The 26336-nt window shown below is 39.9% G+C and overlaps 1 protein-coding gene across 18 annotated transcripts in view; it reads right to left on the reverse strand.

The window, feature by feature from the left end:
* DMD (dystrophin) overlaps positions 1 to 26336 on the reverse strand; it is a 1148985-nt gene that overhangs the window by 53959 nt on the left and 1068690 nt on the right. For all 18 annotated transcript variants that reach the window (XM_077781657.2, XM_021553010.4, XM_021553014.4 and 15 more), the window contains 4 exons: positions 24082 to 24143; positions 13834 to 13908; positions 5942 to 6143; positions 2492 to 2577 (listed from right to left, as the gene is read on the reverse strand). In XM_077781657.2, the coding sequence (XP_077637783.2) occupies positions 2492 to 2577; positions 5942 to 6143; positions 13834 to 13908; positions 24082 to 24143 (425 nt within the window). The remainder of the gene's footprint in view (positions 1 to 2491; positions 2578 to 5941; positions 6144 to 13833; positions 13909 to 24081; positions 24144 to 26336) is intronic.

The following is a 26336-nucleotide window of genomic DNA, read 5'->3' on the forward strand; positions in this document are numbered from 1 at the left end:
GCAGCCCAGATTTGTTTCGTTTCCAAGGCTCACAGGTGTAGTCATCAGCCTTGGAGGACGTGAACACAAATATGACTTCCATCTGGCTGCTTCTGTTCCCATAAACACTGGGGTTTTCCTGTGAAATGTGAGTCTTGTGGTAATTTTTAATAGGGCTACTGTCTTGTACCTGGGAAGAAAGGCCACTCTGGTTACAGAAGCAGAGACTCGACAACACAGCTAACTACACAGCAGGATCTTCAAGCCACAACACAGATGTCTAAAAAATAACGTTTAATGGTGAAATAATTTCATAGAGCATCTTTTCAAGTCTGAGCAATCAACATACAACTCAGAGAATCCATTTCTCTTCCAGATGAGTTACAGCAATAAACCAGAGCTCCCTAACTTTGATATATGATGATCTTTTAATTCAAGAGAATTTCTAAAATAAAATAAAAATTACAGTATGGCAGAACCTGCCATCCATCAGAAATTTTAAGATCATATTAATATTTCACTTCAGGAGTGAAATGTCACTTGATGCCATGTTCTGTTATTGCGTCATTCTAGAAAATAATCCTTCCAGGACAGAATTATTATCCCTTCATAAGCTCAATTTAATTTGGTGAGAATTAATTATACTACATATATATTGAAGAGGTTATAGAATTCATAATAAAAGAAAAAACAGGTTATCATTAAATGAAATATTTATTTGGCAACATATCTGTTGGCATTACCTGAAAAAATTCTCCTTACTTTTCAACAGTTAAAAAAAACCAGAGAGCAAAATATAAGTAGAATAAAATAATGCTTTATTTTAGAGTCATTTTAATATTTTACCCAACACCAGGGACACAATTATAAAGGTGCTTCAGTACTGCTCAAGATAACTTTCCTAGCACTGCTTTGACATCTGTTTTTTTCCAAAGGAATAAAGGAACAGATAGAGAAAGGATTATTTTTTAATTACATGAATTTCACTCTTGCAAAGTCTAGTTTTATAATGAGTAATTCTGGGATGAATTCTTCCATCACATCTGCAAGCCTTAAGACTTGTGCACTAGCACAGCCAATTCTGCTCTGCTGCACAAATGAGACAAAAAATTGTAAGGGGTGCAAGTCATTCAGCAATACTAATGGCAACTGCACTATGACTTCAGCATGGATGGCAAAGCCAGACCACAGCATGACAGCACAATTCCTTTCTCTCCCACAGCTATTCAGCTTTCAATTCCCTGTCATTAAAACATTAACTGTCCTCAGCAAGGTTATAGGACACTTAATAGGTTATGCATTATAGTGCACACATATTGCAGGAGAATCGAAAACATTAATAAATGTTTTCCTTTATAACTTTGATAATCTTAGATGAAATATCATTTTGAAAAACATCTGCACAAATGTCCTTAAAAGATTTTCTGTATTCTTTTTCTTAACACCCACATGAAACATCTAGAAATCTAAACTGTGACATTCATTGTGATTGCCCTAAAATCTGATCCAATAACACATTGTCATGCACAGACCCCACTGTTGGTACTGTCTATTTTCTCTTTGGAGTTCTTTAGCTTGCATTAGTAGAGAGTAAAATGATAACAATTGATGAAAAATTGCTATGGCATTGGGTCAAACCCTAAAGGCTGGATTTTCAGTGGTATTTTTAAGTGCATGAATGAACTACCAGTTAATTCAACAAGAAAGTTACTGTTGAGAACTACATTTATCAGTAGTTCTTTTCTGTATCCTAGTCTCACTAGTGAACTGACTTATTAGTCAGGTAAAACTAAGACTGCAAGTGAAATTTTTCCAAGTATTTCCTCTCTTAAAATACGCAAAATTTTCCCACCTTTAATATTTATTTATTATAATTTATTTATTTAAAGGTAGCAACTATATTTAAACACAATGTACATAATAAGACTGACCACAATGTGGGAATAATTTTAAAAAGTTAATATATTTGAAAATAGTGTCATGAAAGTGTCCTGTAGACATGCATTTTTGTATATAAAGGTGTGCTGAACCAGTGGTGTCCAAAGGGGTTCTTGTGCAGTAAAGAAATACTTTTTGTATAGATAATAAATTTTTGAAAGTTTCAAAAGTTTCACAATAGTGTTTGAATTTAAAGTTTCAAAATAGTGTTTATTTAATCTTTATCACATACTTCTTAACTTTCTACTTTTGGTATGCTTTATAATGTAGACAATATATTAGTACAGGAGTACATAATTTATAAGTAGATCTACATCTACTGGAGGTCCATGGTCAAATTTTTTTCTGCTTGGAGGGTTGTGATCAAAAATGTTTGGCAACCACAGTGCAAAATTACCTAAAACTACAGAGAGCAAATAACTTAAAAGTACAACGTGAAAAAACACACTTTGCATCTGCAATATCTAAAATAATGTTTCTGTATGCTATTTAAATGTTTATTAAATAAATAAACAGGAGGAATAAAACAGGAACACAAACATAAGGTAAACCCAAAATAACCACATCAACTTACATCTATATTTATCTTCCAGGTGTGCTTTACAAAGGGATACGACACCGGTTTTGAAAGATAAGACACGGATCCTTCCTGTTCGACCCCTAATGGAAAAGAAACATTGGCTGATAATAAAATCCATTCATGTCATAATTTTTTTTCCTATAACCAAGTTCATTGCAGTACTGTAGACTTCATAAATTAAATCTCACAGAGAATACTCCAGCTGGATGGTTATTAATTAAGCTAGAAAAATAAAATATTGCTATGGATTCATAGGCATTGCTGAACTGCAGTGTGCTGTTGTATCAATTCTAAGTGAAATGGTCTCAATCAGGAAATAACTACTCATCTCCTGTTTTATAAAAAAAGTGAGTAAAGGGTCTTTATGCTTCCTTGAACAGGCTTCTCTATGAACTGCTGCTGAGTGAGTCTTAGAGGAAACGAGGTCTCTGTAAGAACAGCAAACTTTTGCTGTTCTTTTGCCATAGACAATATAGCTTTACTTCCACCAGAAATCCTATGTAGCAGTCGTTTTTAGAAAGTCTTTGCTTACTGTCAGCCATGCCCTGACTTGTCTGAAAAGGCAACAGGAAGCCAAGAACGAAAAAGCAGCCTCTGCCAGAAGTGTGCAGTGACAGAGACACTTTTAATATGTTCTGGTGAAAGATAAAGCCTGCCTAGAAATCATGGCAAGGGCAGGCAGGCTGTACAGTTATGCCATTAACACCTTGGTGTGGCTTCTGAGCTCTTCCTGGCAGCGCTCAAACCTCTCCTGTGCAGTGCCAAGGGGCTGAGACACTCCAACCAGCCCCTGCTGCCTGTCAGTCTCCCCCCAACACTCACTCCTGCCTTGTAACATGCCCACGCTACTACTTCTGCTTTCTAATGTGACAGTGAGAACAACATCCTCCTCTGAGCTGCAGGCGATGCAGTGACAAACCTTCACATCTTCTCTCAGTCATCTGCTTTAACTCAATTTACTTCCAGTTGCTGGCCTCCCCCCAGACTTTTGTTTCTGATAGCATTTCAAATATGTAACATCTATTGCAAAAGAAGACATACACAAAAGAGGAAGCTAATGCCTAAACCCAACATTTTTGAAGCAGAGACTTATCAACAGCTTTGAAGCGTCACCAGTAAGGCCCCCACTGGGAAGAAGATAAATCATGTAGAGGCAGGCCATGGTCATGCATCAGGCTGCACCACAGGTAAAGATGCATGTGGTCTTTTTAATCCTATGAAAGGGCTAAGGAGCCAGCAGTGCTCATTTACCCACACATCTCCCCTGCAAACCCTATAAAAGGTACAGACAGAAACTTGTGGACAAAGCCAAATTTAGAATGTGCAGCTTTTTATTAAAGAATCTTGCTTTTTTCATCATGAATAAGAAGCATTTGTAGTTTACCTATGCTTTCCACACTCTGGTCCTCGCACTCCTCTCCCTCAAATCTTTTCCAAATTAATTATCATCTGTGCCCTGAGAAACTCCTCCTGATGAATACCAGACTCATGCAAATTATACAAGAGAAGAATATAGAATAATGATTGCTCTGCAAGGCAATTAAATTGAAACTTGTACGAATCATGAGTTGTTCAGTTCACTCTCCTCTCCTCCCAAGTCAAACCAATAATTTAGCAAGCTACTGCAAATGAGCATGAGTGACTGATCAATTAAAACAAATCCGAAATGTACAGGATTTGCAGAGCTGTACCCATAATTAGATCAGTCATTGACTGTGAATTTGATTAATATCTTTACAAATGACAGTTTTCAATTATAAGAAAAGTAAAGATGCAGTACATTTAATTAAACGTCTCTGGTAGCGCTGTGCACTTTGGTTGATCTCTGCCTATTAAGTTTACAATGAAAACTAAACACACGTAACCCCAAGGTCACCTCTCTTACCACTGTAATTCAAACCTGAATCTTGGTAAAATAGCTACAAGATTTCCTCACACATAAAACACCATTGTGCCCTGCAATATGAAGCTCCCCAGCATACCTAGGGAATTGCCTGGAGGCAGATAATTATAATTTCTAATGTTGTACTTGCAGCACAGTGCAACATAAAGAAAGCTAGACTAGACACGGCTAGTGCACATGTCACATCCAAACTGGACAGTTCAGCTTAGGAGCAGCTTGTGGAATAACCTTTAGTTCCCTCTCTGCCTTTTATGTGACTGATACAGATTAATATCCCTAACACACATTTTGTTTTTACTAACTGGAAGTCTTCATCTATATGTTATTTATGGTTCATGGTAACTAAGAAGTGGATCACTGTTTTGTGAAACCCAAAGCAGATTAAACAAATAAAACCTGTCTCTTGAATGAATATAGCCCCATTCCCTAGTTCTAGTAAACTAAAAGAAATATAAAGTAATCTTGGTAATCCACAGGACACTACAGCTGCTGCAGGGGATGTCACAAAAAACTGACTTATTGGAGGTGATCCTTCAGGAAGACATGATCTGTACAAATCTGTACTTTTTTTTGCAGGTGATCACTGAAGCTTCACTGCTGTGACAAAGGGTGGATGGAAGAACAATGTTATGGCCCTATAACAACAGCATGGTTCAAAATGTCAATGGAAATACAGTAATTGTCCCATGACCTTCCAATTCTACAGGTTAATGTTTATTCTGCCACAGAAATGAGCATGTCTGGCTGGAACTGGCCGATAAAAATCTTATAAACACACAACTGACTTTTAAAAAGTTAAATTCACCAAATACAAGTATAATGGCATATTCTAAAATGAGCTTACAAACATATGTTGGAATTTGCCTATGCATCATGAGCAGTATCATTAACCCACTTAAAAGGAATACCCATAAATTTTCTTCAGGTATATTTAGTCTGTTGTGCTTATACTGATAGGTACACTTTTTAAAATTAAATTTTGAATTAAATGTTTCTCAAATCTTCTTACAGCTAAGGGCTGTAAGCACATTAAATAAGAGATGACCCTTTTCCATCTTTGAGAAAGAAAGACAGACTGAAATCTATAGAAAATTGACATATTTGAAAAGGTTTAACATCCAGAGGTATAGACAGTCAAGAGTTTATATGGTGTTCATTCTGTTGCTTCTTGATAATTCTCTTGAATTTCTTTCTCAAAATAAATTAAAATGCCATGTAAAGTCATGACCTACTGTGGGCAGACATGCAGTCACAGAATTGGTCTGAACACAAAAATCTGCTTAAAAAGTTGTTTTCCAGCTCTCTCATTACACAGCTTAGTAAATCCAGGATTGTAAGCCTAACCAAGGGCTGGATTGATTCAGCTAAATGCAGCCATTAAACCATTAGGTTTGTTAAACTTTCACTTCAACTACCCGTTTTTTCAGCTCCAAGCCATCCATGCTGTAATGAGGCAAACAGCTCAGTACACCTTCCCCCTGGCCTTTTGCTGCTGGGAAAGCTTCTGGAGCTCTCCCGTGTCCAGAGCCCCCCATACATACGTGTCATAGACATTCAGAAGCCAGTTGAGGCACATGTCCACGCAGAGGGGAACGTTGACCAGGTTATTGTGCTCTTGCTCCAGTCGATCGTAAATGGTGGTCAGGCAGTTGATGATCTGCAGAATATCCATGGGCTGGTCGTTCTGCTTGAGGTTGTGCTGGTCCAAGGCATCACAGGCAGCAGACAGACTCAGGAGATCCACTGTGGGAATAAAAATAATACACAACCATTAAGACAGAAGAGAAACAGTGGTTGTATTACCCACATCCAAAAAGTAAATAGAGCACTGTACTTGACTTATGTGCCTGGCCAGAGGATGTAAAATGTCCTCTGAAAGTCACATGCAGGACTGGTTTCAGGACTCCGACAGATGCACTGTTATTTAGCTGTGGCCTTAGAGACCAGCATGTATCAGTTTAATTTTTAGCTGTAAAGTACTTATTATACTCTTGGGTCCTATGGAAATATTACACAAATTACTGTGCAAGTAAGAACCATGTATTTCGTGCTTTATGTTCCTACAGATAGACATGCTAATATTTGATTACTGCATTCACTAAATGTGCTCTCACCATAGCACAGGTCATCAGCTTTCCTGAGATACACTGCCCATTTCTTAGAGAAGTTGAGCAATCTTAACCAAACCAAGCTCCACAAGGAATATGCAAACAAATCATAGCTGAACTGTGATTAACCTCTCTGTTACTTTTCCTCTAGTGAAGACAGTGAAAAGAAGGTTCTGGAAACACTAAATGTCCTGTTTCAATATTTATTAATTAGATATATTCATTTTTAATTCTGAATAGCATTTATAATTATAAATACGTCTATGGCATTACAGAGTAAGGCATGTTCAAACTTACTAGACCACATGCAACAGAATTTTTTTTGTCACAGACATTTAAAAACTTGATTTTTGTTCCAGTTTAAGTCAGTTTTAAGTAAGAATTTTGAAATGTGGATGTCCAGGGCAAAACTGAACTTCCCTTTCTTCATTTTTAGCCTCTGCAAACAAACTAACATCACTAAGCAGCAACACACTTAGAGCATATAAAATCATGGGATGTTGGTTTATAAAGTAAAGCAGGAACAAGAACAAAGGAAATCAGAAAGATGAGATGCTTGATCTTCTGGCAGCCACAGGAAAACACTTCATAACTCCTTGCAGTGAATTTCCAGGGTGTGAGCAATGGGGATGGCGAGGCCCAGATGCTGTTAATCCTGCTCAGGCCATGAGCAGTCACATAGTGCAGCACGATGTAGCATGACCCAAGGCAGCAGCATCTGGTCCAAAATGAACTGCCCAGAATCACCCAGGAAATTCTTCACAAAACTGGAAAACAAACTGACTCAACTGCAAGACCAATTTTTCTCTCACTGGAATAAAAAATGTGCTTTCTTGAGTTCTGGTAAGCAGCATCTCTTAATAATGTAAAAAAAAAAATCTACATAATGAGCAGAGGCTAAATGCAGAACACCATATAGGATTTTTTTTAGAACTTGATCCTGTTTAAAGGCCCATTTGGCAAATTCACACTTGAGCATCCTATTTTACCCAGGATGAAACTGCCCCTTTGATGTCTTAGTGGGAGATGAGAAATAATTTAGCTGCCCACAGGGCTGGTTTGCAATGCTGCTTGGACAGTATGCTGGGATTTTGTAATTGCCAAAAGAATTTCAAGAGTATACATTTCATTGGAAATCAATAGGGACTTCTGCTACTACATCCCCTAAGCACTTCTGAAAATTTCATCCTCTGGACCTAACATACCTAGTGCTAGAGAGATTAAGGAAACCTTGGAATGTTATCCTTAGTATTATATCAAGAAATTTAACTTTGACTCCATGATTTTGTGCAGGGTTTTATTGGAGCTTTAGGTTTTTTTCACATTAACATATAGATATTTATTAAAATAAAGTATTTCGGAATATTACGTTTAACCTACCAGCATAAAAAATACAGCAACGCTAAGGTCAGTGTTATTTTCTGCAAAAGCATCAGATCCGTTCCTGAGTGTCTCATAAAGATGTTTTTCTTCTAAGAATTTATTAGTCAAATTGAAAATAGAGCACAACCCTCACAACACCTATAACTGAGCTTTAGGCTGAACTCTCAGTTCCTTTGAGACTACGAATCAATGGTAATTAAATGAACCCCTCAGGCGTCTGAGTGGCAGCATAATTATATATGCAGCTACTGCTAAACATGGGTCATTCCACTTTGTGAAAGCTCTTCCCGTTAATAAACAGCACATTCTGAAAACCTTTCAGCCCACTCTTCATCAACCTCCTGTCCTATCCTGAAGTTTGTAATACACAATTATCTCCTAACAAGCGAAAAGCGCTTGCCAACACGTTCTGCTTTAGGGAACTTCTTTTTGTGGGAAAAAGGAAGGCTCTGGCCTTCATCACATTAAGATGTTCCTTCATCTTTCCCACCAAGACTTAAGAAATATGCGTGTGGGGTCCTCTCCCAGAACACAGAATAGCATATTTATTTCCTAAAAGCAGATATGGAGGTCCTGTGAATGACCAACTTGAACAAGGCAAGCTCCACAGTCAGATATGTATTGAAGAGCTGAGTATTTGGCACCATGCAGTGATTTGAAAAGCTTTACCTGAAATAAACCACACCATTTTATGCTTTGCACTTCTGGTTCTCTGGGGCGGGTCCTCTGCCACCCTTTTACACTTTTCTATTTAAAATTCCAAAACTGCCTCCAAAATCTGTGTGAGCAGCGGCTTCTAGCTTACTTCGAAGTCTAAGTCATTTATATAAATATTTCTTTGGCCTCTAAGGGAATAGAGAAGAGGTTAAGATGTTTTTAACTAGACACTGCCAGATAGCAGGAAAATATAAAAGACAACATGGAATAAGTAACCAGTTGAAGGACAGAAATGCCAATTAACAGGCAGGAGAAAGTGCACTCTAGAGGTCACAAACTGAACTTAGGGAAAACTCAACATATGGCCAGTAATAAAAAGTATTAATGGTTCTCCCAGAATGCAAGATCATCTTCTCTGTAACCTGCTACTGCTGGCTGACACATTAAAAAAATATATTTAATCTAGTCTGCATACAATTAAAGGAAAAAAGACCCTTAGCAGAAGTTCTTGAATATTTTCTTTTGCTGCATTTCCAAGAAAAGTTTGTGAATACATCTCATTTTCTTGATATCATGATGTCCTGATGTGGTTTGCACTTGAAGATCAGATCTTTAAAAGTAGCAAAACAAGAAAGTCATCATGCTTTGATGTGATTATCAAAGGAATCTGTACATTTAAAAAACCGGGTGCAATTGTTACACCTGGCATTCTCACAACAATTTTGAAGGCTGAAATGATAAAGCCACACACTAAATAACACATAAGCATTTACTTGTTAAGGATTGCTATTTTCCACATTCTTCTTTAGGTTTAACATCCTAGTATCTAAATACTCATCGAGCTGATTTATGAACTAATAAGAAGTAAAGTTTAAGTACAGCTCCCTTTCTGAAGTGTTTCTACTCTTGATACTTCTTGATTGAGAAATAGGCTGCACCTTTACTTCTGCAGGCCTTCTTTAAAACACACATTTTTAGAGTACTCCTCAGTAGAAAAAATTGCTGTTTTCTATGAAGTTTGCAGAAAAGAAGATATATAGATATATATAGGCATATGCAGATATATATATCTCTAAAAACTCATGAAATTTTAAAACAGAAATTAAAAGTAAGCACTGAAAGCAGCATCTACTGCAAGTGGGATTTTGGTTTTGCGTAGAAGCCCTGAAACCCAGCACTGTGCTCTAATTCTACTATTGCCAAAATGTAGAAAAATGATTTTGAAATGAGTTGAGGTTTTAAAAAAAAACTAATTGAACTGAGTTCACAAGTGACACTGAAATGATAGAATACACAAATACAATGACGGTGTCTCCAGGCAAAAATATTTGTAAGAACAAAGCCTGCTAACCAAATTCCTTAAATACTTCTCCTTAGATACAAGTACGAAGAATGTGCTAGAGTAATCAGTCTAAGTGCCACTGCATGTCTCTGAGAGCATCAATTATATGGAAATTTACCTAAATGTAACCTCAAGAGATGAACTGACTTCAGCTTGCTCAGCTGGACAGGGGAGGGAAAATACACCAAAAGGCTCACAGGTCGAAGTAAGGACAGGGAGGGATCACTCACCAGTTACTGTCACAGGCAAAATAGACTTGACTCGGGAGAATCAACTGAATTCATCACCAATCAAATCAGAGGAGGATAATGAGTAATAAATCTTAAAACACATCCCCCAACTCCTCCCTTTATCCCAGGGTCATCTTCACTCCCAAATTCTCTACATCCTCCCCTGCAGCAGCAGCAGGGGAATGGGGGCTGCCGTCAATTTATCACGTTGTTTCTGCTGCTGCTTTCTCCTCAGTGGGAGGATTCCTCACACTCTTTCCCTGCTCCACTGTGCAGTCTCCCACAGGAGACAGTCCTCTACAAACTGCTCCAACGCAAGCTCTTCCCACTGGCTGCGGTTCTTCACAAACTGCTCCTGAGTGGATCCCTCCCACAGGATTCAGTCTTTGGGGAACAGACAGTGCTGCCAGCAAACCTGCTCCAGCGGGGGCTCCTCACCAAGAGTTCACAATTCCTGCCGTGAGCAGGCTCCAGCGTGCGTTTCACAGTGGTCACAGCCTCCTTCAGGCACCCACCCGCTCTGGCATGGGGCTCTCCACAGGCTGCAGGTGGGAATTTGCTCCACTGCGGAGCTCTACAGGCAGCAGGGGCACAGCTGCCTCACCATGGTCTTCTCCATATGCTGCAGAGGAATCTCAGCTCTGGTGCCTGGAGCATCTCCTCCCCCTCCTTCTGCACTGACCTTGGTGTCTGCAGAGTTGTTTCTCTCCTACTTCCCCTCCTCCTTCCCAGCCGCTGTTGTGCAGCAGATTTTCTCCCACACCCTTCTCAACTACATGTTCCCACAGGCACTTCCATTGCCAGTGATGGGCCTGGCCTTGGCCAGCAGCAGGTCTGTCCTGGAGGTGGCTGGCATTGGCTCTGTCAAGACATGGGGTAAATTTCTAGCAGCTTCCTAGAGCAACCACCCCTGGAGACACCTGCTACCAAAACCTGGCCACACAAACCCAATGCAAAAGTCCAAGATGAGTCCAGAATTATTAAATGGTAGGAAACAGTTACTGAAAAACACCTGAAGGACCACAGAGTCACAGCCAGCACAAGTTTGTGATGGGAAAGTCCTACTTAATAAATTTAATTTCTTTTTCACATAGTCACACAGAATCACAAAATCAGTAGGTTGGAAGAGACCTTCAAGATCATTGAGTCCAATCCATGCCCCAACACCTCAACTAAATCCTGGCACCAAGTCTTTTTAAACACATCCAGTCTTTTTTTGAACACATCCAGGGATGGTGACTTCATCACCTCCCTGGGCAGACCATTCCAATACTTTATGACATAGTAACCCAGATGATTGATCAAAGGAAGCCAGTTCATGTAATCTTTTTGGATTTCAGTAAAATTATCAATACTGTTTGTCACAGGAACTTTCTGGACAAAATGTCCAGCCCCCAGCTGGAAAAACACACCGTGTGATGGGTGAGCAGCTGGCTCACAGATGGGGCACAAAAGGTTACAGTGAATGGGGGGACATGAGGATGGTGAGCTCTCACTAAGGGGGCTCCACAGGGCTCCATCCTCAGCCCTGTGCTCTTCAACATCTTCATAAAGGACTTGAACCAGGACTGGAAGGGACACTGAGCAAGTCTGCAGGGGATACAAAACTGGGAGGAGCTGCTGACTCCCTCAAAGGCAGGGAGGCCCTGCAGAGACCTCGACACAAGAGAGGCCAGGGCAGGCACCAACCATGTGAAATTCAACAAGGGAAGGTGCTGGGTTCTGCATCTGGGATGGGGCAGCCCTGGATGTACAGACTGGGAATGAGAGGCTGGAAAGCAGCGCCAGGGAAAGGGACCTGGGCTCCTGGTTGATGGAAAGCTGGGTGTGAGCCAGGAGGGACATCCCTGTCCTGGGGGCATCAGGGACAGCATGGCCAGCTGGGCAAGGAGGGGACTGTCCTGCTCTGCTCTGCCCTGGGGCGGCCTCACCTCAGTGCTGGGGGCAGTTCTGGGTGCCATGATACAAAAAAAACATTGAGCTGTTAGAGAACATCCAAAGGAGGGCAGAGAGGATGGAAAAGCCACGTGAGGAGGGGCTGAACTCAGTGGATTCAGCCTGGAGGAGACTGAGGGGAGACCTCACTGCAGTTACACCTTCCTCGTCAGGGGAAGACAAAGGGCAGGCACTGATCTTTGCTCTCTGTGACCAGTGACAGACCCAAGGGAATGGTTTAAAGCTGTGTCAGGGGACGTTTAGTTCAGATAATGGAAAAAGGTTCTATTCCCAGAGGGTGGCTGGGCACTGGAACAGGCTCTCCAGGGAAGTGGTCACAGCACCAGCCTGGCAGAGTTCAAGAAGCATCTGGACAGTGCTCTCAGGCACATGGTGTGATTCTTGGGGTGTCCTGCCCAGGGCCAGGAGTTGGTAGTTGGATCATACTTGTGAGTTCCTTCCAACTCAGAATATTCTATGATTCTAATACAGATAAAATGGGATGCAAAGTTTTGCACTTTCAGTCATAAAAACCTGTTACAAGTTATATTTATGCACTGCCAGATATTAATTCCAAAAATTCTGTTTCCTTCAGCACTGCACTGATTATGAATACTTCTCACTGCATATCACTCCAATTTCTTTATAACACATTTCCACAGTGAGTCTGGTAGAAGTGCTGTACCATGGAAAGATGTTTATATTTCTAATCATTGTAATTCCTTCTTTGTCACTGCATTCACGTTGAAATCTTTCATTATGTTACAAGACTTCTCACTTATTGTTTATTTTTTCCTTTTTTTCCTTATTTTTTATACATTCAGACATTAAGTCTGCACACTTTAGCAGAACTCACCCATGCTTATAAGCCTAAAAGTAAACACGTTCAAAAATACCAAGGTTTGATACAGTTCCAGAAAGCATGTGAGCACAAATCCAACTTGAGATAAATCAACAGTTGAGACATTTGCAACTGTGTCAGAAATTTAACCCTGTAATTAAATGCCAAATAGTGAATGTTAGAATATTTTAATAATCCTCCCAATTGAACTGCCTAATAAACTGCTTGCTTTGGCAACTGACTGGCCTATCATAAGAAAACTCTCAATGAATTATTTAGCTATCAGATTACAATAAGCTGAAAAGGAAATGTAATTCTAGTGAAAAGTAGAATAACATACAGCAGCTGGGAGAATTAAAATGTTCGAACATGCACATCACTAATGTAACAGCTGATGAGAGACTTTTCAACACAACTGAAAGCTGGGGAAAAATGAAGCTAAATGTTTATTGCGATGACCTCATTTAAAGGCAATAACCCCTCAGGGCTCAAGATTCAACTTAAGAAACCATTAGCAACTCCAGCTCTGAAGCAATTATTTCACCCAAGCTCTCACTGTTCCCAGCACACCACAACTGTTTTCCTTTCAGCTGCAAAGCTGTGGCTGACACAGGACATGGAACAGTGACATGGCACAATGAAAATACCTGGGTAAAGTGTGTAAAGATAAGAAATATGTACAATATGTTCAGTTTTATTTCTGAACTGCTGCTCTGCCTTACAAGGCACAGATCTGCAGACCACCCAGCACTCTGGTTTTGTAATGATCATGCAAATGGGTGGCAGCAGGAGGCCCCTCAGGTGAGAGGTCTCCATGTACCAGGCAGAGCTGGGGATATGTGTGGGAGTGTTTTTCTGTGTCTGAAATCTGTGACTAAACCTGTGTGTTGGTGATGGAGCCTTCCTGGCAGAGGGTGAGGCACAAGCAGGTACTTACAGCAGAGGGCTTTCTGCAGCCTGCGGAGTTTCATGGCAGTCCTGTACGCCGAGAACCTGACGTTGTTCAGGTCAGCTGTAGGGAGGCAATATTAGAATAAAAGATAAGCTTTACACACTAGAAATAACCAGACTCAGAATGAATACATTCTTATGTTGAACTGCAAGACTATACCTGTTGGTTAAAAGAGCAGAGGTGGAAAATAACTTGTTAGAAATGTCACTGAGTTAAAGACCTCAAATCTTGACAATCAACTATCCAAAAAAAACCCCACTAAGTCCTAAAGTACTACTTCCTTTTGTTCAAAGGTACTGAACTAAAGAGTACTTGAAAGAAGAACATCAGTGACTGCAGCAGTGTGTCTGAAAATACTGCAGAGCTTTTCACACCAAAGGCACTGTGAGGGAGATAAGACCCTGAAACTCTTCCTTGCTCTACCTTATGCACCAGTCAGGCTGTGTGCAGGCAGCCCCAAGGGAAAACCTGTGCCCAGGAAAAAACAGGTGACTCTCAGCTACTGCTAAAACAAAAAACTTATTAAAAACATCCAATTAAACTTCTGTGCTTTCTACCTAAGCAGGCCCCAGCCATGCCCAGAGATGTAAAGCCTTTCTGGAGAGATGCCAGCTCACCCAGCCAGGAGAGTTTCCAGGTCCCCACCTGCAAAATGGCAGGGAGCCAGTGGCTCTGGCAGCATGACAGGGAACGGCACCCAGTTGGGAAGATATTGTCTGGCTCAACTCTTGCTAAGCTGCCCTCATACATTTAACAAAATAAGGACATCAGCACAAGTCCCCACTGAATAGTTTAACCATGGCTTGCAAAACCTCCTGGACACTGTGGGGACAAAGGCTCACCAGACCAGAGCACAGAAGCTGGTTCCCAAGGGGCACTGCCAGAAGCTGCACTGGAAACTGATTGATGAGTGCCAGGGCACACACTCATACTCTACAGGGCAGCCACCCACCACTGAACAAACAGATACACACTCTTGGCCCTGCCACCTGCCCAACGAATTCCTGGGCACACACACTCCTGTGCAGCCTAAGAATCATTCCCAAGAGATTGCATGGCATATTGCAACTTAAGGGTTTTCCAGAACATAAATACACAGCTTGTGCCTGCCAGTTTCAGCACCTGACAACATTGCTGAAGGCATTTAATTTACTGATGAAACCCATGGAGCCTAAGGAATTACTGATGGGAAAGTGTTTAGAAAATGTAAACTACAATGTAAATATAAAAAGAACATTAGAGGAAAAAATGTAGTGACTCAAAATAAAGGTCCCTTTAGCTCATAAGCTTCCTCTAAGCCTGACAGACTCTTAGAAAAAGAATATGATGAAAAACAGGGAAAGACAAAACATTTCCTTGCTAGCATAGGAGCCAAGGTGCTGTAAAGCTGTTTGAAATGTGGTAGCTTGGGTATAACTATCCCAACATCATTTATAATGCTGTCCAGGTATAGGTAGCAGAGGGAATATAGTCTCAATTACATTAATTTTAATTAAGCTGTTCTGAATGAATAATATGAGGTATGATAATTTAGTAGTTTTGAATACCTTAATAAAAGCTGTGGAACGTTTCTGAAACATGTCTTAGGGCAGAAAAGGAAGTTTCAGCTTTGTATATAACTTGTTTTTCTTTGCACAGTTGCATACACCTTTTTAATGGGCACTTCTGTGTATTACTCCTGTTAACTCTGTCTCTCACCATCATCCTGACAGGTCCTTTATGTGGTGTAGAATGCAGTGAGTTAAATAAAGAGACTTAATTTGTCTTAAATGGAAATTAATAAAGCAGTCTCTCACAAATATTCAATTACATTTTGTACCTTCCTGCAAATCTGTATCTGTATTCTGTAAAAGAATATTATGGCTAGCATTTGACAAAATGAAGAAGCCTTTCTTAAATTCTCCCTGAGTGTTCTGAAAGAAGCTTATCTATTTATTATTTACATTTTCAGAAATGTGAGTAAATATATATGCATATTTCAGGCCTCGATCAAGGCAGAAAATACAATCCGTGAAGACATTTAATCCTGCAAGTGCTACAGTTTACATCTATTTTCCTGTATATGTAATACACACTGAATTTATCATCAACCTTAACGACACTGCTGCCAAGAAGCATCTGCTCTAAATGATGAAGCAGCAATGCCAGGTGCTCATTTTGGAGCCCTGATCTCAGGTTTTGGAAAAGCAGCAGCACCACTGCTCATTTGGCTCTGCAAGCCAAGGCTGAGCCATCACACACTGCCACTGCCACCTTCGCTGCTGTCACCAGGATTAGCCTGCACCCAGCTACTGTCCCTGTGCCAGCTGCTCACCTCTGTCTTCCTTATGCCACCACCTCCACGCTCCTGATGGACAGCTGTCTTACCAGATGGTGACAGTCACTTAAGATCACTGCATCTTAATGATTTGGCTTCTCTCCTCCCTATCCTATGAAAATGTCAGCGGTGTCTTTCCTCCCTTGGGGCTCCTGCTGGAACAAATGTGTTGTTCTGGGTAACAAAAAGGAGCCCAGGCCCCTCCTAACTGGGTTCAAAACATTTGGCTTGCTGGATGAGACCCATTTAAATGGACCACAGAACACAAGACTGCCAGGGAATGAGTTTTGGCCAGGCTGGGGAGCACTGGACATAAAGCCACCCCTGAGATCGAGTGGGGGGACCTCGAGTGAGGAGCACAGACACACAGCCTGCTCAAACCCCAGCTGCTCCTGCTGGGAAGAGGCAGAGGAGGGAGGAAGGGGGCTCAAGGAGCAGCAACCTTCCAAAAGCCTATGGAAGAGGTAGTTCTTACCTCTCTGTGTTGTGAAATTGTTTTTTGCTTTTTTTCTTCCTGATCCTAATGGAAAAAAAATGCTGCTTTCTCCATCCCCACACAGCCAACTGAAAGAGTTAGGCCCCATCAAGCCCTGCTTCCAAGACCTTTATCATTTCAGAGCAGGTTGAGGAGCTCAGTGCACCACACTACCTTTCCTCCCGTTCTTTCCTCCCACCCGTAGAAAGTATGTGCCACCTCATTCTCTGAGGTGGTCAGAGGGCTGGAAAGCTCTTGCTGTATTGTGAAACTTTTGCAGGTTGTTAACAATACTCCCTCTTCTTGCTCAGAAGGCAACTTTCAAGCTGTGAACAAAACAATGTAAATGCCCAAGAGCATAATCTATTCATGGTCTGAAACAACGATGCAGTGGAAGAGGTCACCTGGCACCTGGAAGGAACTGACAGAAGCAAGGATCACGAGGGACTATTTGGTGACATATTTACATCCCAGAGCAAAGAGAAATCATGACTTTCCCACCACTCAGCCATGGATGACCCCTCTGTTCAAGTGAATCTGTATCTTTCTCTATCTAACAACATGATAACAGTGAACAAGAATGAGTGCTTTTATTACAAATGCAGCTTTAATGAAGGGCACTTCAGTTCAGACTGCTGATAGGAGTAACTCAAATCAGAAATACTGTGGAAAGATGATAAGATAATTAAATTCTAACATTTTCTGCATAATTCTGCATGCTGAGAGAAATCTCGAAACATAAGGGCTATATTCTATTTCTACAGTATTCTAGAAATACCTGCAATTATACACAGCAGATCTTTTTGCTAGTGCATAATCAAGCAAATAAACCCACTCATTAGAGAAGTGGTCAATGATTCAAACCCCTTGCTGGAATGTCTCACTGACTACTGACACAGAATCAAATAAAATCTTGCAGTTTGGGTTTTTTTTTTAATCCTCTCTTGCTAAATTCTGCATTTTACATTGGGATATAAGTAGTATATTAAGAGGAAAAACATATTCTCATATTCTTGAGCTTTTGCTGCATAAAATAACTTGTAAAATAACTAAAAGCAATAAAAAAATTAAAACCAGTAAGTTTTCTAAAATAACTATTTAAGAAGAGGTTTAGTATGAGCCCCATGAGGGGCTATTTGTTTTTACTCTTAAGGAGTCACACCTATAACCCAGACAACAGGTATTAAATAAGTTACAACTGAACTGCTTTTCACAGCGGTTCTCAAAACAGTCTGACTCCCCCCTTACAGATGCTTCATCTGATGAGAATGCTGAATGACTGGGAGGTTCCATTTGAAATCATCCTCTCCTGTATGACAATGTTTAAAAGCACTGAGATGGGCCAGACTTACCTCCCACCAAAGGCTGCACATACCATTTATCTCTCCCAATGTAATCTGAAGGCAACTCATAAACTCCTTTCTACTACAAAACTACCTTTCCTCCTTACTTTAAAAAGGGGTTTCTTGTTTATATTATTGTGAATATTATTATAATTGCTTTTTTAGTTAATGAGGGCAAAACACACACCCTTCACTTGGTCCTACAGACAGGTATTATCTCACTGTCTGGACATCATCAAACTGAAATGAGCAGCTTACATGCTTCAGGTGGTATTAACCTGAAATTAACAACTTAATTCTTTTAAAGAAATTAGATGCCATCAGGTCAAATCCTCATCTTCATTTTATAAGATTTACAGTTTTCTAAGGGTTTTTTTACTCTCAGGTGCAAGGACAGAAAATGTGAACCTATAGTGATATACCAAGAAACATGAAAGCCTTACTCAGCTACAGTTTGTGGCATGCTCAAATAGTGTTCATAAATACACTGCCTGGGGATAACCTATTTTGGGAATTACAATGCCTTCCTAACAGATGTTAAAAACTCTATACTGGACAGTCCTGAATAGACAGTAATTCCTCTACAGACACTACATTCTCCATATTTCATCAGACATTAGTGGCACTTTTGCCTTTTCAAGAAGCTTCAGCTCACATTATTTCAATACAGCTGAGATTCCCTGTCTGGCTGGTAAGAATGCTGGTTTCTTCCTGGTGCCCAAAACCTGTAAATTAATCTTTTAATGGTGCCCTACAGTGACATATATTGCCTCTTCTGGAATTGCAGTTTTAAAATGCAAATGACACAAATGCACAAAGGAAAGAAATTAATCAAGTAACACTGCTTAGTATCAGCTGTCTCAGCCATTGACTTTTATTATAACAATAACTAATGCTATCATCTACACTATTTTGGTAATAAATAACAGTAAACTGTTATTCTATGTACAGCTTAACTACTCTTCACGAAATGACCCTACACATTGTACTAGGCCTGTCCACTTGAGTGAAGAAGCCAACAGTGTCTCTGCAAATTAACAAGTGGGAGGCACCCAGGGCACCACAATAGTACTGACTGCATCTAGACCCAGTGGCTGAACACCACAGCATGTGCCAGCATCCCTGGCACATCAGACCAACTGACATGACCTTTGGGAGTTTTAGAATGGAGTGTCTTTTCTTCAGCCTGCAAACACAAAAATGTACAAAAGGATCTGATGTACACCTGGCTCATCCCATTATGGGATTGAGACATGAGTGAAGTTTGCAGTCAGGAAGTTCAGAAACCTTTTATGTACTCCCATGAGAAGCAATCATAGTGGAAAATCCTAAAATAAATAAATTTTTAAAACTTTAGAAAATAATAATAAAAGGTGTCCATTTGGAAACGAGTTCAGTAACCTCCAGTATGTTCCCATCCTGGCAATATTAAGGGTTGTTCTGTTACAGAATTCACTCTAAAGAGCCTCCTTCATGCTAATACACCTGTGCTCTCATTTTCAAGGGATGACAAGTTAACTCCTACCCCTAAGTTCTACCTCTGCCACATTTGTCTGTTAGGTGTGTGCTGCACAGGACTCAATCAAACAGAATTATGACCTTTATAGACTACTAGCCAAGGCTGACTGAACCCAATAAATTCTATTTTTTGAAATGGCCTTGAAAAATGAGTGAATAGGCAACCTTTAAAGAGAGGCCATAAGGATAATCTCACTGGACTTAAGTAGAACTCAACTGACTGATGTGTGCACTAGGCATGGGTCTTACTGGTGCAAGCATAGAAAACAGCTGAATATGAATGAAACTTCACAATAAATACAAGATTTAGTAGTTGCTACTACAAACTGCAATGGCAGCCAGGGGCAGTTCAGCCTCTCCAGGCAGCATTTCAGAAGGACAAATCAAAATACACAAACCAAAGAGGATGAAGCTGGTCAGCCTTGGTCACTGGGAGTTAGAAGCTCACAAGAGAAGCCAGCCACAAGACCACACAGCAGCTGCTGAAAGCTCAGAGGTGCCTCCCAGCATTCTCCCACCTTGTGTTAAGCAACTCTGACATTTCTTTCATGTAATCCATAGAGAGCTGACCCTCATCCTCTAAATTAAATGGAGAGCTGTCACCAGTGTACTGCAGCCTGCAAGGATGAGGGTGGTTTTCACTCTGTTGTCTTGCTGTAGAATTAGGTAAATTAAGAATGATAAACATTTCTGACTGCATCCTGCTACTGCAATTACTGTTCACGGTGACACTAATGCACCTTGAGGACACTTGTACTGGCATGACGTGACACAGGAAGGCTGGAGGAGGGGACACTAACAGTATGGCACGGCAAGCCAAGTCCTCCTGGGCCATCATAGCAAAGGTTGGAGTCATTCTCAGCTTAAAGGCAAAATACTACTATTCAGAGCTAAGCTGTCTGACATTAAATGTTCGCTTCAGAAGATAATCTGAAAAAAATTGAGCAAACTCACACCACTTTATGATTCCTGTTCTTTCTGTCTCCCCCCGCATAAAAAGGTCTGTGGTCTCCAAGACAGTGAAACAACACAAATTCCCTTTTCTATGATGCCCTGGAGTCATCATGAAAGATGAAAAAATTTGTAAGGGGGTGTAAAGGAACAGTGTAAAAAGAGCAGATCTGCTGCAGAGGAACTAATTTTTGGAAAGAAAAGCAGCTGGAGCAGTTCTTGATTCTTTGAAGACTTTCAGAAGGAAGTTAGAAGAAAATAGGAGTGGTTCATAATGGTGTAAATACAAACCAGGGATGACTGTCAGCTTCTGATCCTTTGAAGCTCACACATAATGATTTTTACTACCTTTCCTATTTTCAGCATTTATTTCTTCTCTATGTTCTTAACTTACATAATTCTTTTAAATTTAATCTATTTCAACATTTTCTTACTGCTGCCATTTCAACTAAATATTAAACAAGTAAATAATTCAATATAAACAGCTTATTATGTATCTTTAAGTAGTCATAACTTAAAGAAGAGTATAAATTGCTCAACTTGAGTAAATTTTTCATTAACACTGATAAAATGCTACATTGTTCAAATAATGAATAGTCAGGAACAAGCACCTTAGCATCTTAAAAGGAAAATCTCTGTTATAAAGAACCACCATGTGGAAATTTTTTGATACACATACATAATTTCAATTAAGTATTTAACAAGTATCTTTTTAACCAGCTATGTTTTAGCTCCAAGAGAATATGAGAATATTTCCTTCATAGGCAGATTATTGTATAATTTCTTCCTGTAGATTCTTCCTCCCGTCTCTGATGCAGTCCCAATTGAAGAGGTTACATGACTGTGCACAGCATATTGCTACCTTCTTTAATTAGTACTAACTAATGCTCCCAAGTAATTTAGCTTCATTTTTATTAATACCCAGACCTCCAAAGACAGAAAAATCAACCAGTAAGTCTTACTTGAAATTCACCTACTTTAGCAAAATGTAATGCAACTATTTGTAGGTATGTGAATTGGATATGTGAAGAATAATATTACTCTTCTTTTTTGGAGAAATGTCTCTTGCCCCTCAGAGGCAGGTGAGAAACATTACCTCATGCCAGGATGCACCCTCCTCATTAATTTAAAAAAAATTAAGCTTTCAGTAATTTTTAAGAATTTAAATTAGACATAACCATCCTGTAGCAAATTATGATATACAGCCATGTATAGAGAGCTACATCATATAGCACAATTATTCCATACCGGTTAAGTGTAGAAGTTGGAAAATGGAAATAAAAACTCTTGACAGCATTGATGTACTTGGTCTCACCTTTTTGCATTTACCTGCTTGCCAAATTCATGCTTTCTACCAGATTTTTAAAAAGGAATACATACTCAGCTCTTTACTAGCTTCTTTATATGAATTAGAAACAAAATTGGGATCCTAATGGAGGGTAAAATAATAGGATATAATGAGTATGCAATACAAAATCGACTTTAATAATATCTTCTCAGATAATATATTACTGAACAGCCTGAAAAGACTTCAAACATCCCATTATTAGCATTCTGACCTGAGGCAAAGCAAAGCACTGAAAATACATCAAGGGTTCTGTTCAAGACTAAACGGGTTATACTTGTATTATGCAGCTTGTGTGAGAGTTAGGCAATGGTGATTACACTCAGTTCAAAAATAAAATAAATCAGTAGGTTATTCAGTAGCACTTTCATCAAAGCTTCACTCATGCGGCAATACACAAAGAATCACTTTGTCTAGAATCTTTTGTAGACATATATGAACACCACAGTTTACTCATAAAAATATTTATTATGTATAGTTTTCTAAAATCAGCATTGCTTTTACATTAATGACTGTTTGGTCACAACTCTAAAAGAAATAGAACAGTGCACTTAGAGGACTGCTTTTTTGGACATTCAATGCTACTGAAAAGGAAAACAGCATGAGAAAAAGAAAGTTCACAAGTAAGTAAGAAACAAAATCTGCCTGAATATGTTCCTTCTTTATGCAGTAAAAAATAAGACTGTTTTAAACTCCTGACATTTGGGTGATACCCACAGTGATAAAATTCAGTTAAGCTAAATGCAAACTGACTTCAGCAGTCACACGTCTTCTGAACTGCTGACCTGAATCTATCAGGACACTTTTCTCCCTTATTACCTTTTCACTTCTTGGTATTTAAGAGTATTCTGGCTGAAACAGGGACTAGCAGAAGAAAAGCAGTTGCAACAGGACTTTAGGTCTGACCAACAACAGTATCAGCAATACCATGCAATCTGTGGATCAAAGGCAGCTGCAGAGTCAGAGTTAAGTTCAATTAACAGGCAACTGTATTAAAGGGAGGGCTGCAAGTGCAATTACCATTTGTCCTGAAACTTTTAAACCACTCACTCTAAGAGCAGAAATATGAAGGAGACACATAGGGCAATACATTGTAATTGAATAGCAAGTCCCTACTTGTCTGCTTTTGCATTTGGTTAGCCTGAACTTACACATTTTATATCCCTTTTTGGCACACAGAGCTACATTCTGATTAATTTTTAAACCAACGACTTACACACTAATATTATACGGAAAAAAATCTTCACACTGCGTCGTTTCATTTTAAATCACTTTACTAAAGTATTTTTAGCATGCCTTGAACTGCAGAGCACCATAGAGATACCTGAGTTCCCTTGAAATAGATTACACTGGCATAATTAGACTGTTTTCAGCAGCTAAACTAGAGTTTAGCAGGTGGCAATTTAAGCTATTTTTCACCATAGCAAATAAGCCTGCACAGAATGCTAGATCTGACAGTCCTAGTGCTCAAGCTGATTTATGTACATGTGCCGTATAGACGTAACCTCCTTTAATGAATGCCGCATATTTACTGATATTTCTTTCAGCAAAATAGCTTAATTTTTATTATACCCTCTATTATTTATTAACACAACTATTAAAATCAAAGAGTTAGCTATTAAATAGCCTGCCAAGCAGCCAACACTAGAGCATAGATTAACCTATTTTATCCTGTAGATGTACTTCTGTTAATAAATTCCAAATCTGCTAAAAAATGAGAAAAAAAAAAAAACCTCCACCAGAGAGGCACATCTGAAGTCCTAATAAGCATGCAATTTGGGTAATCAAAATGACATCATGACAGCTGCTATGCCTTCTAAGTATTGAAAGTGCTTTAAAAATAAAGCAGTGGTAACACAGTTTGGCAAATTGCTTCAACTGGCTTCCCACCATCCGAAAGTCAACATTAACAGCAGCTTGGCTTGATTTTTTTCATGTGCCTTTTGTAAAGCAGATTAGACAGTGAAAAGATTCAGGATTGTTTTTTTCTAACTTCTGTTCCAGTCTTTCAGTAAAGAGATTGTAACAATACACCCAAATTACCTTATAAACCCAGCATACATTCCAAATGTGCTAAATGAAATAAATTTCTTTTCTACTGCATGTTTGAAATGTGTGCCTTATGTATTTCCCTTGCAAAAAATTTTAACATTGGTGAAAGCTCTGCCTCTCTCTTCCACTTAATTTTGGTTTGCTTCCTCTGGAAATCTTTGCCTTCGCAAATCATTCAGTTGAAAATAAAAAAAAAAATAAGAACACCAAACATCTGGTAGAGATGCCTTACCTAATGACTGGTAAAGCTCAGTCATCTTGGGATGATCCCAGCAGGTCGTTTGCGTCTCATGGCTACAACACAAAACATGAAAGTTAGTACAGAGAATTTCTCTCTCCATGTCCCAGCAGTGGTGCAGGCTGCACATCAGAGCACGGTGCCCGATCCGTGCCCGCAGCCTGGGCTGCTCCGGCGGGGGGCTCAGCAGTGCCAGGCGTGTCTCCATTCAATGAGAGGCGTTAACCTGGAGTGCTTTATTCGGGCAAGGACTCATGAAATAAATTAAAAGTAGTGCTAATTAAAAAGACAGCAAGTATGTCAATGTTTTCAGGCATTTGCATGTCATCAGTTCTTAAGAACTCAATGCTTTGTACCAGTTGCTCCAAACTAGAAGACAGACATTTCAAAGGGCTTCTCTCTTAAAGAGTTTCTGGAAACTCTGACCAGACATTGAGATCTGTATTTGACTTCCTTTCCCCTGCAAGCTCTCTCAACCCTTTCCCATGTAGCAGGTAAGAACCACCCAATGCAGTGGGTCCAATCCTTCCTTTCAGTCCAGACCCCTGTGCTAAAATCCCTGAGCCACAGCCTTCTGATCCACCAAACATCTGGTACAGCTTACACCACTTTTTAGGCCAATGCTGCACCCACAGTGACAATCTCTTCTAGCAAAGATTCTTGGCTGCTCTGCTTCTTTCCTGGGACTCCCAGGCCCTTTCCCTGGCCCTGGAGGTCCCTGTGCAGTGTCAGGCAGCAGAGGCAGGGAAAAGCTATGAAAAGTTATGAAATGCTGCAGTATGACCAGAATGTAAATTGGAGAGTCTCTGCATTGAGGTCAGCAGCCTCCAGCTTTGCAACACAACGTGTTGCCGAAGGACAGGCAGCGTGAGAAAGTCAACAGAATGAAGTGTTAGTGGATGTAGTAGCAACTCATGTCTCCTAAGGTTATACTTTTTGAGTTTGTTTTTTAATGACAGCATAGCTAACATGATTATGTTTTCATTAACATAGCAGGCTTGAAAGAAAATTCTCCTTATCTGTCCTACTGCCAATAAAGTCCCGTTCAATTCAAACAGAATTCAGCTGCATTAAGATACAACCGTGAGTCTTCTTTAGAAAAAATAAATATATGGAACACGTAGGTAGCACACTATTGCAAGCAAATACATTTGCCATTTCTGTACTTAAAAGCAGACATGCAGGCTTCAACACGCACACATCATTCTGGAGAACATATGCAGAAGAGAAAGACCTGACCCACAGCACAGTGGAGATTCTGAAGCATACACCTTCCAGCTCTAGGAGATCAGACCACCACCCAGCAGCACCTATGGCCTGCACAGTGCCCTGGAACACTGACACAACAAGGTTGTTTTAGAGAACAAACAGACCTTGAGTTCTCATTTTGAGGCACTGATGTTCCCAAGTGTACATTTACCCTTTATAGACTAAGAAGAGGTAAAACTTCCAATGTATCACTTCAACACCGCCTCTACTCAAGGAAAAAGAAAGTTGTGCCAGGTTTTCTTAGTATGATTTAATTTTGGCCTTAAAAGACAGGCTATTTATTTGATTCCTGTGAATACTTACTGCCCCAGTAACCTCTATATGTTCAGGAGTTTACTATATATAATATTTCCAGATTTTGCTCTCTAACTACAAGAAAGAATGAAAGGGATCACAAGCACTAAGCTTAAGAAAAAAACTCTGCCATAGACCTGCCCTAGTTGAGCACAGGGTTTTAAACAAGCCCTGTCTCAATAACTTTAGCATTCCCACCTCTTTTCAATTCCTGCAGCGGCTGAAGGCAGTGAAAATGGGAGAAGGATGCCACAGGAGCAAAACCAGTCTTGTTCTTTGCTCTGTTAAAAACAAGCCCTGCAAAGGGAGGTGGATGCAATTGTATTCAGAAATCTCAGCCCAGTCTGGGTTTGTTTTTGGTTGGTTGTTTTTTTATTCCCAGAAACTGGGTAGCTTCAAGTGCAAACCTGTGGATCTGAGCCACCTGCATCTAAGTTCCTGCATTTCCTATCCTGCTTGGAGCGGGCAGGTTCTGCAGGGAGAATGCAACACCAGAACCTTTTATCATACTCATGTATAAAGCATATTTTTGAAGAAAAACAAAACCAGCTTAATTCCTAGTAACTCACTGTGAGAAGCCTCTATTGAAATAACAGAACTCCAAAGGAAAAGATGACGGAAGTGCATTCATGGCAGAAAACCCTGTAGCCAGAGATGCCACAATTCAGGTGAACAGCTACAGACCC

This window comes from Lonchura striata, chromosome 1, assembly GCF_050655825.1.
Source record: "Lonchura striata isolate lonStrDom1 chromosome 1, ASM5065582v1, whole genome shotgun sequence".
In the NCBI taxonomy this organism is placed as follows: domain Eukaryota; kingdom Metazoa; phylum Chordata; class Aves; order Passeriformes; family Estrildidae; genus Lonchura; species Lonchura striata.